Source organism: Chironomus tepperi, unplaced genomic scaffold, assembly GCF_022539635.2.
Source record: "Chironomus tepperi strain 1889 unplaced genomic scaffold, CSIRO-AGI_Ctep_v1 contig_323, whole genome shotgun sequence".
NCBI lineage: Eukaryota > Metazoa > Arthropoda > Insecta > Diptera > Chironomidae > Chironomus > Chironomus tepperi.
In genome coordinates this window covers 4797-18626 of record NW_027226445.1, presented here as the reverse complement: position 1 = coordinate 18626, position 13830 = coordinate 4797, and the positions used below count along the sequence as shown (strand labels likewise).

General features: G+C 33.5%; 12 protein-coding genes across 12 annotated transcripts; 5 read left to right on the top strand and 7 right to left on the bottom strand.

Moving 5' to 3' along the window:
• Positions 1-58: 58 nt before the first annotated feature.
• Positions 59-516, bottom strand: LOC139093100 (histone H2B). Its single transcript, XM_070643704.1, has one exon. It carries the CDS (start codon positions 489-491, stop codon positions 114-116), a length of 378 nt encoding a protein of 125 aa, XP_070499805.1. The 5' UTR covers positions 492-516; the 3' UTR covers positions 59-113.
• Positions 517-669: 153 nt separating this feature from the next.
• On the top strand, positions 670-1158 carry LOC139093101 (histone H2A). The gene has a single exon (XM_070643705.1). The coding sequence runs from the start codon at positions 725-727 to the stop codon at positions 1100-1102; it is 378 nt and encodes a 125-aa protein (XP_070499806.1). The 5' UTR covers positions 670-724; the 3' UTR covers positions 1103-1158.
• A 1399-nt stretch (positions 1159-2557) lies between these two features.
• Positions 2558-2969, bottom strand: LOC139093102 (histone H4). Its single transcript, XM_070643706.1, has one exon. The coding sequence runs from the start codon at positions 2931-2933 to the stop codon at positions 2622-2624; it is 312 nt and encodes a 103-aa protein (XP_070499807.1). The 5' UTR covers positions 2934-2969; the 3' UTR covers positions 2558-2621.
• A 352-nt stretch (positions 2970-3321) lies between these two features.
• LOC139093064 (histone H3) lies at positions 3322-3801 on the top strand. The gene has a single exon (XM_070643664.1). It carries the CDS (start codon positions 3346-3348, stop codon positions 3754-3756), a length of 411 nt encoding a protein of 136 aa, XP_070499765.1. The 5' UTR covers positions 3322-3345; the 3' UTR covers positions 3757-3801.
• A 503-nt stretch (positions 3802-4304) lies between these two features.
• LOC139093084 (histone H1B-like) lies at positions 4305-5084 on the bottom strand. The gene has a single exon (XM_070643687.1). It carries the CDS (start codon positions 5072-5074, stop codon positions 4376-4378), a length of 699 nt encoding a protein of 232 aa, XP_070499788.1. The 5' UTR covers positions 5075-5084; the 3' UTR covers positions 4305-4375.
• Positions 5085-6206: 1122 nt separating this feature from the next.
• On the bottom strand, positions 6207-6664 carry LOC139093085 (histone H2B). Its single transcript, XM_070643689.1, has one exon. The coding sequence runs from the start codon at positions 6637-6639 to the stop codon at positions 6262-6264; it is 378 nt and encodes a 125-aa protein (XP_070499790.1). The 5' UTR covers positions 6640-6664; the 3' UTR covers positions 6207-6261.
• A 151-nt stretch (positions 6665-6815) lies between these two features.
• Positions 6816-7305, top strand: LOC139093087 (histone H2A). Its single transcript, XM_070643690.1, has one exon. It carries the CDS (start codon positions 6872-6874, stop codon positions 7247-7249), a length of 378 nt encoding a protein of 125 aa, XP_070499791.1. The 5' UTR covers positions 6816-6871; the 3' UTR covers positions 7250-7305.
• Positions 7306-8807: 1502 nt separating this feature from the next.
• On the bottom strand, positions 8808-9219 carry LOC139093088 (histone H4). The gene has a single exon (XM_070643691.1). The coding sequence runs from the start codon at positions 9181-9183 to the stop codon at positions 8872-8874; it is 312 nt and encodes a 103-aa protein (XP_070499792.1). The 5' UTR covers positions 9184-9219; the 3' UTR covers positions 8808-8871.
• Positions 9220-9567: 348 nt separating this feature from the next.
• Positions 9568-10048, top strand: LOC139093061 (histone H3). Its single transcript, XM_070643661.1, has one exon. It carries the CDS (start codon positions 9593-9595, stop codon positions 10001-10003), a length of 411 nt encoding a protein of 136 aa, XP_070499762.1. The 5' UTR covers positions 9568-9592; the 3' UTR covers positions 10004-10048.
• Positions 10049-10629: 581 nt separating this feature from the next.
• LOC139093080 (histone H1B-like) lies at positions 10630-11415 on the bottom strand. Its single transcript, XM_070643681.1, has one exon. It carries the CDS (start codon positions 11394-11396, stop codon positions 10698-10700), a length of 699 nt encoding a protein of 232 aa, XP_070499782.1. The 5' UTR covers positions 11397-11415; the 3' UTR covers positions 10630-10697.
• Positions 11416-12513: 1098 nt separating this feature from the next.
• Positions 12514-13027, bottom strand: LOC139093075 (histone H2B). Its single transcript, XM_070643675.1, has one exon. The coding sequence runs from the start codon at positions 12977-12979 to the stop codon at positions 12602-12604; it is 378 nt and encodes a 125-aa protein (XP_070499776.1). The 5' UTR covers positions 12980-13027; the 3' UTR covers positions 12514-12601.
• Positions 13028-13159: 132 nt separating this feature from the next.
• LOC139093076 (histone H2A) lies at positions 13160-13608 on the top strand. Its single transcript, XM_070643676.1, has one exon. The coding sequence runs from the start codon at positions 13214-13216 to the stop codon at positions 13589-13591; it is 378 nt and encodes a 125-aa protein (XP_070499777.1). The 5' UTR covers positions 13160-13213; the 3' UTR covers positions 13592-13608.
• Positions 13609-13830: the final 222 nt, after the last annotated feature.

Here is a 13830-nt window from a genome sequence, read left to right as displayed (position 1 = left end):
AAAATAGTAGAACAAGTCATTCTGATTTGATTAAAATCTTTCTCTTTTTCATAAAATATTTTGCGGTCTTGAAAAAGACCATTTGAGATATGCGATGCAGCTTAGAAAGCAGTTTATTTGGATGATGTGTATTTGGTGACGGCTTTTGTTCCTTCTGAGACAGCGTGCTTGGCCAATTCACCAGGCAAGAGTAAACGAACAGCAGTTTGGATCTCGCGACTTGTGATTGTTGAGCGTTTGTTGTAGTGAGCCAATCGTGAGGCTTCAGCAGCAATACGTTCGAAGATGTCATTGACGAAACTGTTCATGATGCTCATTGCCTTTGATGAAACACCAGTGTCTGGGTGAACTTGTTTCAAGACTTTGAAGATGTAGATTGCGTATGATTCTTTACGCTTATGACGTCTCTTTTTCTTGTCATCCTTTGAGATTGCTTTTTGTGCCTTTCCGGCTTTCTTTGCAGCTTTTCCGCTTGTTTTTGGTGGTGCCATTTTTTATGAAGTGTTTTGTATAAAATTCAGAATACAACTGATTACTCTTGTTACTTTTTTCTCTCTTTTTATACATTTTCTCTCTCCATGTAGCATAGACCACGCCTCTCATGTTTCCCGCTCTCAAATTTTGTATAAATACCTGAACATTTGTTGATATTCAACTCAGTATCGAATCATCTTTGGTTCTTCAACTTTCTCGTACAAACTAAATCAAATAAACTATCAAAAAAATGTCAGGCCGTGGTAAAGGAGGCAAAGTTAAGGCAAAGGCAAAGTCACGTTCAAGCCGTGCTGGATTACAATTCCCAGTTGGTCGTATCCATCGTCTTCTCCGTAAAGGAAACTATGGTGAACGTGTTGGTGCTGGAGCTCCAGTATATTTAGCTGCCGTTATGGAATACTTGGCTGCTGAAGTTCTTGAATTGGCAGGAAATGCTGCTCGTGATAACAAGAAGACAAGAATTATCCCACGTCACTTGCAATTGGCCATCCGTAATGACGAAGAATTGAACAAACTTTTGTCCGGAGTCACAATCGCACAAGGTGGTGTTTTACCAAACATCCAAGCCGTCTTGTTGCCAAAGAAGACCGAATCAAAGAAAGCTTAAATTCATCAACAATGTGCCTTTAAACAACTATAAACCGTCCTTTTTAGGACGACAAATTTTAATTTCTAAAGAAAATCAAATTTTTATTTCATAATCCCAAATTAATTTTTTCCTTTTTTGCACGAATCAAATAAAATTCTTGTAAAATATTATGACCCAATCTAGGAATCCAAATAATTCAAATTCTATTCTTATTCTAACTAATTCATAGCAAGAATGTTAAATATCGGGTATCTTATCATATGTATAACTGAAATGTTTATGCTTGCATGATACATTAAACAGCTATTTTGTTAGAAACTTTAGTTATGTGATTTCTGTTTTTTAAAATAATTTTTTTAAAATAATATAAATAAAAAAGCGGACTTCTGAAATATCAAATTGACGCAATATGCGTAGTAGGACAAAAGTTACTTAGTAGTTACTTTATACAGTCCTCTGAAAAAGTTTTGATGCTTGAAAAACATAACGAAAATTTGAAAATTTCAAGCATAATTCAAAAAAACAATAATGCAACAAAAATTTGTTTTACAAAAAAATCGACTTAAATTTTTGATTGAAATCGCATAGTTTTGATTATCGCACAAATCAATAACAGCAATCATTTTATGCCTTAATCATGTGAATTCTATTTAATTAATTAGTTAATCTTGGTTTGAAATAATTTCACTGACTAAATTTCGTTGAAAAAATTCAAATTTATGGCCAACCGTTACAAACAACAAAAATGTTAATTTAACTTAACAAGTTTAATTCATAAATTTACGATAGTCAGAAATTCAAAAGCTTGTGCCAAGTCTTTAAATTTTTAAATTAGCTGCTTATTATGTTTCGAAACCTCAAATTACTTTCTTCGTCAGTAACGGTGATATAAATGGCTCTAAAAGGAACCAAACATCGAAAGTTGTAAATGTGGTACCAAATTGTGTGATTCGGCGAGTTCTATACGATAAAAATATAAAATTATATAGTGTAATGGAAAATAAAATAATTTAGCAAAAACTATCCGTTAATAGAATTATTTTTCGACAATAACAAAATTTATAAATAATTTGAATATATACTTATTGTGCAAAATTGACTTCACCCTTGAAGCTGATCACTTTCAGAGCAGAATAATATTCTGATGACGGCTCTAACTTTTTCATAACAAAACTTACAAAATATTTTTCAATTTAATTTATCGTTTGTTTACAGTCAATAGTTAAAAGAACTAAATTTTGAACAAATGTTTAAAATACGTATACGTTAATTTTTCAAAAAAAAATACGTTAATACATTTCCTTGCATCAATGAGTATTTTCAATATTTTTAATCATATACAACCAGTAGAGCAGTAGAATTTCGATAAAATGCATAAATATAATTTATTCAGGTACTTATAGTAAGGATTAGAACTATTGGATCAATAAGCATGTGCGAGTAGATAAAAATAATTTTCTTTAATAATTTAAATTGCGGTCTTGAAAAAGACCATTTGATGTAAGTTGTTGGTGTTGATGATGATGGAGAAAGAAATTTAACCTCCGAAACCGTAGAGAGTACGTCCTTGACGTTTCAATGCATAGACGACATCCATAGCTGTGACTGTCTTTCTCTTGGCGTGTTCAGTGTATGTGACTGCATCACGGATGACATTTTCCAAGAAAACTTTCAAGACACCACGGGTTTCTTCGTAGATCAAGCCTGAGATACGCTTGACACCACCACGACGAGCCAAACGACGGATAGCTGGCTTTGTGATTCCTTGGATGTTATCACGAAGAACTTTACGATGACGCTTTGCGCCTCCTTTTCCTAAACCTTTGCCTCCTTTACCACGTCCAGTCATTTTGTATTTTTAATATATTCTTACTTGTTTACACGAGAAACGGTGAAACTTGAATGATGCCAATCCATGAAATTCACTCTCTTTATATACATTCTCTCATCTTCCCCTCTCTCTCAATCATTCTTACATCAATTTCCTATCATTTGATCATATTTGATCTTATTATTGACCTAACTCTTTGGATCAAAACAATACGAAACTTTTTGATGATAATTCCAAATATTTAATTAATTAAATTAAGTGATATACAATAAATTTATCGAAATTCTCTCATTTCCCCTGAATTTATCTCTCCCCACCTCACATATACATATTCGCGCCATAAGAATCATATATAAAGGGGACTTAATTCTCGCTCTCGTATCATTTCTCGTTTGTATTTCAAATCGAAAAGTAAAAACTCAAAAATAAAATGGCCCGTACAAAGCAAACAGCTCGTAAATCAACTGGTGGAAAGGCACCACGTAAACAATTGGCAACAAAGGCTGCCCGTAAATCAGCACCAGCAACCGGAGGAGTTAAGAAGCCACATCGTTATCGTCCAGGTACCGTCGCTCTTCGTGAAATCCGTCGTTACCAGAAATCGACTGAATTGTTGATCCGTAAATTGCCATTCCAACGTCTTGTTCGTGAAATTGCTCAGGACTTCAAGACTGACTTGCGTTTCCAATCATCAGCAGTCATGGCTTTACAAGAAGCATCTGAAGCTTATCTCGTCGGATTATTCGAAGACACAAACTTGTGCGCCATCCATGCCAAGCGTGTCACAATTATGCCAAAGGACATCCAACTTGCTCGTCGTATCCGTGGTGAACGTGCATAAATTCCTACATCATCATCAATAATCATTCATTTATCATTTGAACGGTCTTTTTCAAGACCACCAAAAATATTAACATGAAAAGAAGAAATTTTTAGTCAATTTTATGATCTCAACATTACCTTGTCGTTGTATTCTAGTTCCTTAAAAGCCCCTTCTATATTCATTCATTTGAATCATTTGCATTAAATCATTTATTGACATGACATACTTCCAGAATTACTATAACAAAATGATGCCATTAAATGGCTCTTTAAAGGTTTCGGCGTCAATGATGAGCGTCACTTTCAAATTCCCACACAATATTTCAAGTCGAATGAAATCTTTTATTCTCTTCTGATGTACAAAAATCCTGAACCGATTCTGCCTTAAAACGTTTCTTATGGCTTGATCTCGACATAAACAGTTGAAGTTGAGTTCCGAAATTTGGATCACAAAAACCTCTTTATTAAAGTAATATCACAGATTTTTTATTTATTTAAGAACAGCTATAATGCTAGATTAAGCTATAAAATTGTAATCAAAATTTGATTTTTCTTTTTGGAATGAGATTTTGTAGTCCTGAAAAGGACTATTTTGAGGTGATTGCTGAATATCAGCTATTAAAATATAAATATTAAGTTTATGCTTTCTTTGCTGCTGGTTTTTTGGCAGCTTTTGGCTTCTTCTCTGCTGCTGGTTTCTTTGCTTTTGGTGCTGCTGCCTTCTTTGGCTTGGCCTCCTTCTTGGGCTTAGCTGCTTTTGGTTTAGGTGCAGCTTTTGCTTTTGGTGCTGCCTTTTTGGCTGCTGGCTTTTTTGTGGTCTTTGCTACTGGCTTCTTGATCTTTGTGGCTGAAGCAGCTTTTGGTTTCTTGGCAATTGTCTTCTTGACGACTTTCTTCTCACCAGCCTTCTTTGGCTTGGCAGCAGCCTTCTTTGGTTTCTTCTCAGTTACCTTCTTGGCGACCTTCTTTACAACCTTTTCTTTCTTGGCTGCTGCTGGCAATTTGAATGATCCTGATGCTCCTTTACCTTTTGTTTGCAACAATTGTCCCTTTTCAACTGCTGATTTCAAGTATTTCTTGATGAATGGTGACAATTTGTCAGTATCAACTTTATATTGAGCAACAAGGAATTTCTTGATGGCCTGGACTGATGAACCACCTCGTTCTTTCAATGTTTTAACGGCATTGACAACCATTTCACTGACTGGTGGATGAGTTCTTGGTGCCTTTGGTTTACTTGGCTTGTCAGATTTTGGTTTCTTCTCCTTCTTTGCTTTTGCTGGTGAAGCAACTGGAGCTGCTGCTGCTGGTGCGACTTCTACTGCTGTGTCAGACATTTTTATTTAATTTCACTTGATTTGATTGTATAAAAATAATTTTCAAATTGAAAATGTTATGAGAAATACAGAAATGTGATGGTCCCTCAACTATGATATGTGAATGGAAACGAAGCCTCGCGCTCAATTTTTGTTGGAAAATTTTCCCTTGTAAACTTCTGCGTCGATCTCAAAATTTGTTAATTATTTCACAAACTTTAACTAAACGATCTCAAATCTTTTTAGAATCTTATTTTACAATGAAAAATCTCTCAAATGATGATTTTAAATTTCCTTAATTAAATTAACAATGCCAAAAAAACAGCTGTTAAAGTCAAAATTTATGAGAAATTTCAGAAATTTCTTTAATTAATTGTCAATAACTTTTGAACTGATTTGCCTATTTTTATGGAATTTTCACTCAATTAAAGTTTATTTATTGAAGATTCATAAAATCAAGTCAAAAATCTCAAAATATTAATTAACTTAACTATAGACAGGTACCAACTGAAATAATGATGAGCACTCAGTGCTCGAAAATTTATGCGATAAAATTTTATGGATTTAACTTTAACTTACCTATGTCTTGTGAAATTTAATTTGGTGCCAAATTGTAGAAATTTGTCAAATACTTAAGTTAGATTAAATTTTGACAAATTAACAGCAACATTATTAATTAAATTAATTTATAAAATTCTTCATACAAAATGTCAGACTCAATGACAGGCTATGGGAAGTAAGTGAAAGAATTTTTGAATAGCATGGCTGATTTTAAATTTCAAAATTGCTGCTGAATTCTCAGTTAATTTATCTTAATTTAACTTCACAATTGAGCAAAACATTTACTCTAAATGACTCTATTTATCAAAGCAAAATGCGTCATCAGAAATATCAAAGAACAAAGAACAATCTCTCATATAACGATATAGTGTAGAACCAGAAGTTAGAAATACGATTCAGATATAGATTTTTGGAAATTCATTCATTTTATTCATATCAATTTTAATTTAATTAAGTTTATTTTTAAAACTATTCTACTTTATACAGATTAATTTATAGGTAATTTTATTATCAACAGTTTATTGCGTATCTAAGAAAATAAGTAGATAAGTCAGTCTGATTTGATTAAAATCTTTCTCTTTTTCATAAAATATTTTGCGGTCTTGAAAAAGACCATTTGAGATATGCGATGCAGCTTAGAAAGCAGTTTATTTGGATGATGTGTATTTGGTGACGGCTTTTGTTCCTTCTGAGACAGCGTGCTTGGCCAATTCACCAGGCAAGAGTAAACGAACAGCAGTTTGGATCTCGCGACTTGTGATTGTTGAGCGTTTGTTGTAGTGAGCCAATCGTGAGGCTTCAGCAGCAATACGTTCGAAGATGTCATTGACGAAACTGTTCATGATGCTCATTGCCTTTGATGAAACACCAGTGTCTGGGTGAACTTGTTTCAAGACTTTGAAGATGTAGATTGCGTATGATTCTTTACGCTTATGACGTCTCTTTTTCTTGTCATCCTTTGAGATTGCTTTTTGTGCCTTTCCGGCTTTCTTTGCAGCTTTTCCGCTTGTTTTTGGTGGTGCCATTTTTTATGAAGTGTTTTGTATAAAATTCAGAATACAACTGATTACTCTTGTTACTTTTTTCTCTCTTTTATACATTTTCTCTCTCCATGTAGCATAGACCACGCCTCTCATGTTTCCCGCTCTCAAATTTTGTATAAATACCTGAACATTTGTTGATATTCAACTCAGTATCGAATCATCTTTGGTTCTTCAACTTTCTCGTACAAACTAAATCAAATAAACTATCAAAAAAATGTCAGGCCGTGGTAAAGGAGGCAAAGTTAAGGCAAAGGCAAAGTCACGTTCAAGCCGTGCTGGATTACAATTCCCAGTTGGTCGTATCCATCGTCTTCTCCGTAAAGGAAACTATGGTGAACGTGTTGGTGCTGGAGCTCCAGTATATTTAGCTGCCGTTATGGAATACTTGGCTGCTGAAGTTCTTGAATTGGCAGGAAATGCTGCTCGTGATAACAAGAAGACAAGAATTATCCCACGTCACTTGCAATTGGCCATCCGTAATGACGAAGAATTGAACAAACTTTTGTCCGGAGTCACAATCGCACAAGGTGGTGTTTTACCAAACATCCAAGCCGTCTTGTTGCCAAAGAAGACCGAATCAAAGAAAGCTTAAATTCATCAACAATGTGCCTTTAAACAACTATAAACCGTCCTTTTTAGGACGACAAATTTTAATTCCTAAAGAAAATCAAATTTTTATTTCATAATCCTAAATTAATTTTTTCCTATTTAGCACGAATCAGATAAAATTCAATTAAAATATCATGACCTGATCTAGGAATCCAAATAATTTAATTCTACATTCTAACTAATTCATATCAAGAATGTTAAATATCGGGTATCTTATCATATGTATAACTGAAATGTTATGCTTGCCTGATACATTACATAGCTATTGTTTTATTAGAAACTTTAGTTATTTCATTTCTGTTTTTTTAAATAATTCTTTGAAAAATCGAATATAAATAAAAGAAGCGGACTTCTGAAATATCAAATTGACGCAATATACGTAGGAGGACAAAAGTTACTTAGTAGTTACTTTATACAGTCCTCTGAAAAAAGTTTTGAACTGCAAAATATAAAAAACATAACGGCCTGGTCGAAAATTTGAAAATTTCAATAACGGTTTTTCATAATTCAAATATTATTGAACAATTTGTGTGAATGCAACAATTTGTTTTACAAAAAAATCACTAAATCTATTCCATTACCTTTGATTGAAATCGCATACCTTTGATTATCGCACAGAATAAAATTCATTTAATCATTTTATGCCTTAATATAAGTTCAATTCTATTTAATTAATTAGTTTTTAATGAATCTTGGTTTGTTTACAATAATTTCACTGACTAAATTTCGTTGAAAAAATTCAAATTTATGGCCAACCGTTACAAAATTTTTCAACAAAAATGTTAATTTAACTATCTTCAACAAGTTTAATTCATAAATTTAATAGTCAGAAATGTCAAGAAGCTCATGTGCCATTGAGTCTTTAAATTTTTAAATTAGCTGGTCCACAAAAAAAGTTATTAGTGGTTTCGAAACCTCAAATTACTAAATCCTTAAAATTCTTCGTCAGTAACGGTGATATAAATGACTCTAGCAAAGGAACCAAACATCGAAAGTATGTAAATGTGGTACAAATTGTGTGATTCGGCGAGTTCTATACGATAAAAATATAAAATTATATAGTGTAATGGAAAATATTCGAATAATTTAGCAAAAACTATCCGTTACTGACGTAGAATTATTTTTCGAAGGTCGATAACAAAATTTATTGATTTGAATATATACTTATTGTGCAAAATTGACTTCACTCTTGAAGCTGAATTTCAGAGCAGAAGAATATTCAAATTACTTTTTTCTGTAACAAAACTTACAAAATATTTAATTCAATTTAATTTATCGTTTGTTTAATCAGATAGTACTAAACAGAAAAATTTTGGAACAAATGTTTATTTTTGAAATCACGAATACAAATTTTTCAATTTCAAAAATACGTTAATACATTTCCATGCATCAATGAGTATTTTTCAATATTTTCAATCATTAGTAGTATTAGAATTTCGATAAAAGCATAAATATAATTTATTCAGGTACTTATAATAAGGAACTATTGGTTTAATAAGTATATACGAGTAGATAAAAATAATTTTCTTTAATAATTTAAATTGCGGTCTTGAAAAAGACCATTTGATGTAAGTTGTTGGTGTTGATGATGATGGAGAAAGAAATTTAACCTCCGAAACCGTAGAGAGTACGTCCTTGACGTTTCAATGCATAGACGACATCCATAGCTGTGACTGTCTTTCTCTTGGCGTGTTCAGTGTATGTGACTGCATCACGGATGACATTTTCCAAGAAAACTTTCAAGACACCACGGGTTTCTTCGTAGATCAAGCCTGAGATACGCTTGACACCACCACGACGAGCCAAACGACGGATAGCTGGCTTTGTGATTCCTTGGATGTTATCACGAAGAACTTTACGATGACGCTTTGCGCCTCCTTTTCCTAAACCTTTGCCTCCTTTACCACGTCCAGTCATTTTGTATTTTTAATATATTCTTACTTGTTTACACGAGAAACGGTGAAACTTGAATGATGCCAATCCATGAAATTCACTCTCTTTATATACTTTCTCTCATCTTCCCCTCTCTCATCATTCTTACATCAATTTCCTATCATTTGATCATATTTGATCTTATTATTGACCTAATACTTTGGATCAAAACAATACGAAACTTTTTGATGATAATTCCAAATATTTAATTAATTAAATTAAGTGATATTCAATAAATTTATCGAAATTCTCTCATTTCCCCTGAATTTATCTCTCCCCACCTCACATATACATATTCGCGCCATAAGAATCATATATAAAGGGGACTTAATTCTCGCTCTCGTATCATTTCTCGTTTGTATTTCAAATCGAAAAGTAAAAACTCAAAACTAAAATGGCCCGTACAAAGCAAACAGCTCGTAAATCAACTGGTGGAAAGGCACCACGTAAACAATTGGCAACAAAGGCTGCCCGTAAATCAGCACCAGCAACCGGAGGAGTTAAGAAGCCACATCGTTATCGTCCAGGTACCGTCGCTCTTCGTGAAATCCGTCGTTACCAGAAATCGACTGAATTGTTGATCCGTAAATTGCCATTCCAACGTCTTGTTCGTGAAATTGCTCAGGACTTCAAGACTGACTTGCGTTTCCAATCATCAGCAGTCATGGCTTTACAAGAAGCATCTGAAGCTTATCTCGTCGGATTATTCGAAGACACAAACTTGTGCGCCATCCATGCCAAGCGTGTCACAATTATGCCAAAGGACATCCAACTTGCTCGTCGTATCCGTGGTGAACGTGCATAAATTCCTACATCATCATCAATAATCATTCATTTATCATTTGAACGGTCTTTTTCAAGACCACCAAAAATATTAACATGAAAAGAAGAAATTTTTAGTCAATTTTATGATCTCAACCTTACCTTGTCGTAGTATATCTAGTTCCTTAAAATTCCTTCTAAATTTTTTTCTTTGAATTTGCATTTCCATTTCTTGACGACATACTGTCCAGAATTACTCATATTACATATTTCATAATCAAGCTATTAAATATAATTCTCAAATGTAGGTTTCGAATAAGGCTCTCGTTTCAATATTCTATGAGCGTGACATAATACTTTCAAATTCGTTCTAACAATATTCGAACCGAAAGGAAATCTTTTAGTTCTCTTCTCTTTTTCTCCAGCTACACTCCAAATTTCTGAACCGTTCTCCTAATTAAACGTTTCCCAAAGGCCCAATCATGGCTTGATCTCGTACATTAAACAGTTGAAGATCGATGTTCAAAAAGTCTTAAAATGACATAAACCTTGTTTGAGAAAATATCACAGATTCTTTATTTATTTAAGAACAGCTATAGCTATGCTAATTGTAATAATTTATTAGAAATTGTAATCAAAAATTAAATTTTTCTTTTTGGAATGAGATTTTGTAGTCCTGAAAAGGACTATTTTGAGGTGATTGCTGAATATCAGCTATTAAAATATAAATATTAAGTTTATGCTTTCTTTGCTGCTGGTTTTTTGGCAGCTTTTGGCTTCTTCTCTGCTGCTGGTTTCTTTGCTTTTGGTGCTGCTGCCTTCTTTGGCTTGGCCTCCTTCTTGGGCTTAGCTGCTTTTGGTTTAGGTGCAGCTTTTGCTTTTGGTGCTGCCTTTTTGGCTGCTGGCTTTTTTGTGGTCTTTGCTACTGGCTTCTTGATCTTTGTGGCTGAAGCAGCTTTTGGTTTCTTGGCAATTGTCTTCTTGACGACTTTCTTCTCACCAGCCTTCTTTGGCTTGGCAGCAGCCTTCTTTGGTTTCTTCTCAGTTACCTTCTTGGCGACCTTCTTTACAACCTTTTCTTTCTTGGCTGCTGCTGGCAATTTGAATGATCCTGATGCTCCTTTACCTTTTGTTTGCAACAATTGTCCCTTTTCAACTGCTGATTTCAAGTATTTCTTGATGAATGGTGACAATTTGTCAGTATCAACTTTATATTGAGCAACAAGGAATTTCTTGATGGCCTGGACTGATGAACCACCTCGTTCTTTCAATGTTTTAACGGCATTGACAACCATTTCACTGACTGGTGGATGAGTTCTTGGTGCCTTTGGTTTACTTGGCTTGTCAGATTTTGGTTTCTTCTCCTTCTTTGCTTTTGCTGGTGAAGCAACTGGAGCTGCTGCTGCTGGTGCGACTTCTACTGCTGCGTCAGACATTTTTATTTAATTTCACTTGATTTGATTGTATAAAAATAATTTTCAAATTGAAAATGTTATGAGAAATACAGAAATGTGATGGTCCCTCAACTATGATATGTGAATGGAAACGAAGCCTCGCGCTCAATTTTTGTTGGAAAATTTTCCCTTGTAAACTTCTGCGTCGATCTCAAAATTTGTTAATTATTTCACAAACTTTAACTAAACGATCTCAAATCTTTTTAGAATCTTATTTTACAATGAAAAATCTCTCAAATGATGATTTTAAATTTCCTTAATTAAATTAACAATGTCAAAAAAATAGCTGTTAAAGTTAAAATTTATGAGAAATTTCAGAAATTTCTTTAATTAATTCTCAATAACTTTTGAACCGCTTTAACTATTTTCATGAAATTTTCACTTAATTAAAGTTTATTTATTGTAGATTCATAAAATCAAGTCAAAAATCTCAAAATATTAATTAACTTAACTATGGACAGGTACCAAAAGTAATAATGATGAGCACTCAGTGCTTGAAAATTTATGCGATAAAATTTTATGGATTTAACTTTAACTTACCTATGTCTTGTGAAATTTAATTTGGTGCCAAATTGTAGAAATTTGTTGATATTGTTAAATTAAATTAAATTTTGACAAATTAAAAGTTCCAATGTTAATTAAATTAATTTATAAAATTCTTCATACAAAATGTCAAATTCAATGACTGAGCATACTATATGAAATGGATATGAGGAATTTTGTGTATCAAGGCTGAACTGAGTCCAAATTTTATGTCTCAATGAAATTTCATATTTTAAATCATTTTAGTTAATTTAATTAATTTTATGTTAAAATTTCAAATTTGAGTAAGAATAAGGATTAAAGTAAACTATGTAGGCAAAACTAATGAGTCATCAGAAGTATCAAGAACAAAGAATATTTTCTCATATGAGAATTTTGAGTCTGAAAATTATAAAAATTAAGTTTCAGGAATTAGTTTGGTAACTTTATTTATTCAATCATAATTTAATTAACCTAAAATAATTTAAAGTACATACACAGATTCATTTATAGCTAATTTTATTATCAACAGTTTATTGCGTATCTAGAAAATAAGTAGAATAAGAAGTCAGTCTGATTTGATTAAAATCTTTCTCTTTTTCATAAAATATTTTGCGGTCTTGAAAAAGACCATTTGAGTTATGCGATGGAGCTTAGAAAGCAGTTTATTTGGATGATGTGTATTTGGTGACGGCTTTTGTTCCTTCTGAGACAGCGTGCTTGGCCAATTCACCAGGCAAGAGTAAACGAACAGCAGTTTGGATCTCGCGACTTGTGATTGTTGAGCGTTTGTTGTAGTGAGCCAATCGTGAGGCTTCAGCAGCAATACGTTCGAAGATGTCATTGACGAAACTGTTCATGATGCTCATTGCCTTTGATGAGACTCCAGTGTCTGGGTGAACTTGTTTCAAGACTTTGAAGATGTAGATTGCGTATGATTCTTTACGCTTATGACGTCTCTTCTTCTTGTCATCCTTTGAGATTGCTTTTTGTGCCTTTCCGGCTTTCTTTGCAGCTTTTCCGCTTGTTTTTGGTGGTGCCATTTTTTATGAAGTGTTTTGAATGAAATTCAGAATACAACTGATATACTCGACACACTTTTCGCTCTCTTTATATACAATTTCTCTCTCCAGGTAGCATAGGCCACGCCCCTCATGTTTCCCGCTCACAAAAATAGTATAAATACCAGAATAATTCTCAATATTCAACTCAGTATCGAATCATCTTTGGTTCTTAAACTTTCTCGTACAAAACAAATCAAATAAACTATTGAAAAAATGTCTGGCCGTGGTAAAGGAGGCAAAGTTAAGGCAAAGGCAAAGTCACGTTCAAGCCGTGCTGGATTACAATTCCCAGTTGGTCGTATCCATCGTCTTCTCCGTAAAGGAAACTATGGTGAACGTGTTGGTGCTGGAGCTCCAGTATATTTAGCTGCCGTCATGGAATATTTGGCTGCTGAAGTTCTTGAATTGGCAGGAAATGCTGCTCGTGACAACAAAAAGACAAGAATTATCCCACGTCACTTGCAATTGGCCATCCGTAATGACGAAGAATTGAACAAACTTTTGTCCGGAGTCACAATCGCACAAGGTGGTGTCTTACCAAACATCCAAGCCGTCTTGTTGCCAAAGAAGACCGAATCAAAGAAAGCTTAAATTCATCAATAATACATTCCGACTTCTATAAACCGTCCTTTTTAGGACGAAACATATGGCTTAGAACTAAATAAGTTATACAGCCGCATGAAGACTCCACATGGCCGTATACATTCCAAACAATGAAGGCAACATCAGCAGCAAGCAACAAAAACATTCTTTAAATTATTCATGACCAAGAAATGTGCATAAAAAGTAAGAAGAAGAAAAAAATAAAGTTAGTTATTACATTTCATTTC

Coding starts and splice junctions, on each gene's coding strand:
- LOC139093101 (XM_070643705.1), top strand. CDS start 725: ATGTCAGGCCGTGGTAAAGGAGGCAAAGTTAAGGCAAAGGCAAAGTCA.
- LOC139093076 (XM_070643676.1), top strand. CDS start 13,214: ATGTCTGGCCGTGGTAAAGGAGGCAAAGTTAAGGCAAAGGCAAAGTCA.
- LOC139093075 (XM_070643675.1), bottom strand. CDS start 12,979: ATGGCACCACCAAAAACAAGCGGAAAAGCTGCAAAGAAAGCCGGAAAG.
- LOC139093100 (XM_070643704.1), bottom strand. CDS start 491: ATGGCACCACCAAAAACAAGCGGAAAAGCTGCAAAGAAAGCCGGAAAG.
- LOC139093087 (XM_070643690.1), top strand. CDS start 6,872: ATGTCAGGCCGTGGTAAAGGAGGCAAAGTTAAGGCAAAGGCAAAGTCA.
- LOC139093088 (XM_070643691.1), bottom strand. CDS start 9,183: ATGACTGGACGTGGTAAAGGAGGCAAAGGTTTAGGAAAAGGAGGCGCA.
- LOC139093064 (XM_070643664.1), top strand. CDS start 3,346: ATGGCCCGTACAAAGCAAACAGCTCGTAAATCAACTGGTGGAAAGGCA.
- LOC139093080 (XM_070643681.1), bottom strand. CDS start 11,396: ATGTCTGACGCAGCAGTAGAAGTCGCACCAGCAGCAGCAGCTCCAGTT.
- LOC139093085 (XM_070643689.1), bottom strand. CDS start 6,639: ATGGCACCACCAAAAACAAGCGGAAAAGCTGCAAAGAAAGCCGGAAAG.
- LOC139093084 (XM_070643687.1), bottom strand. CDS start 5,074: ATGTCTGACACAGCAGTAGAAGTCGCACCAGCAGCAGCAGCTCCAGTT.
- LOC139093102 (XM_070643706.1), bottom strand. CDS start 2,933: ATGACTGGACGTGGTAAAGGAGGCAAAGGTTTAGGAAAAGGAGGCGCA.
- LOC139093061 (XM_070643661.1), top strand. CDS start 9,593: ATGGCCCGTACAAAGCAAACAGCTCGTAAATCAACTGGTGGAAAGGCA.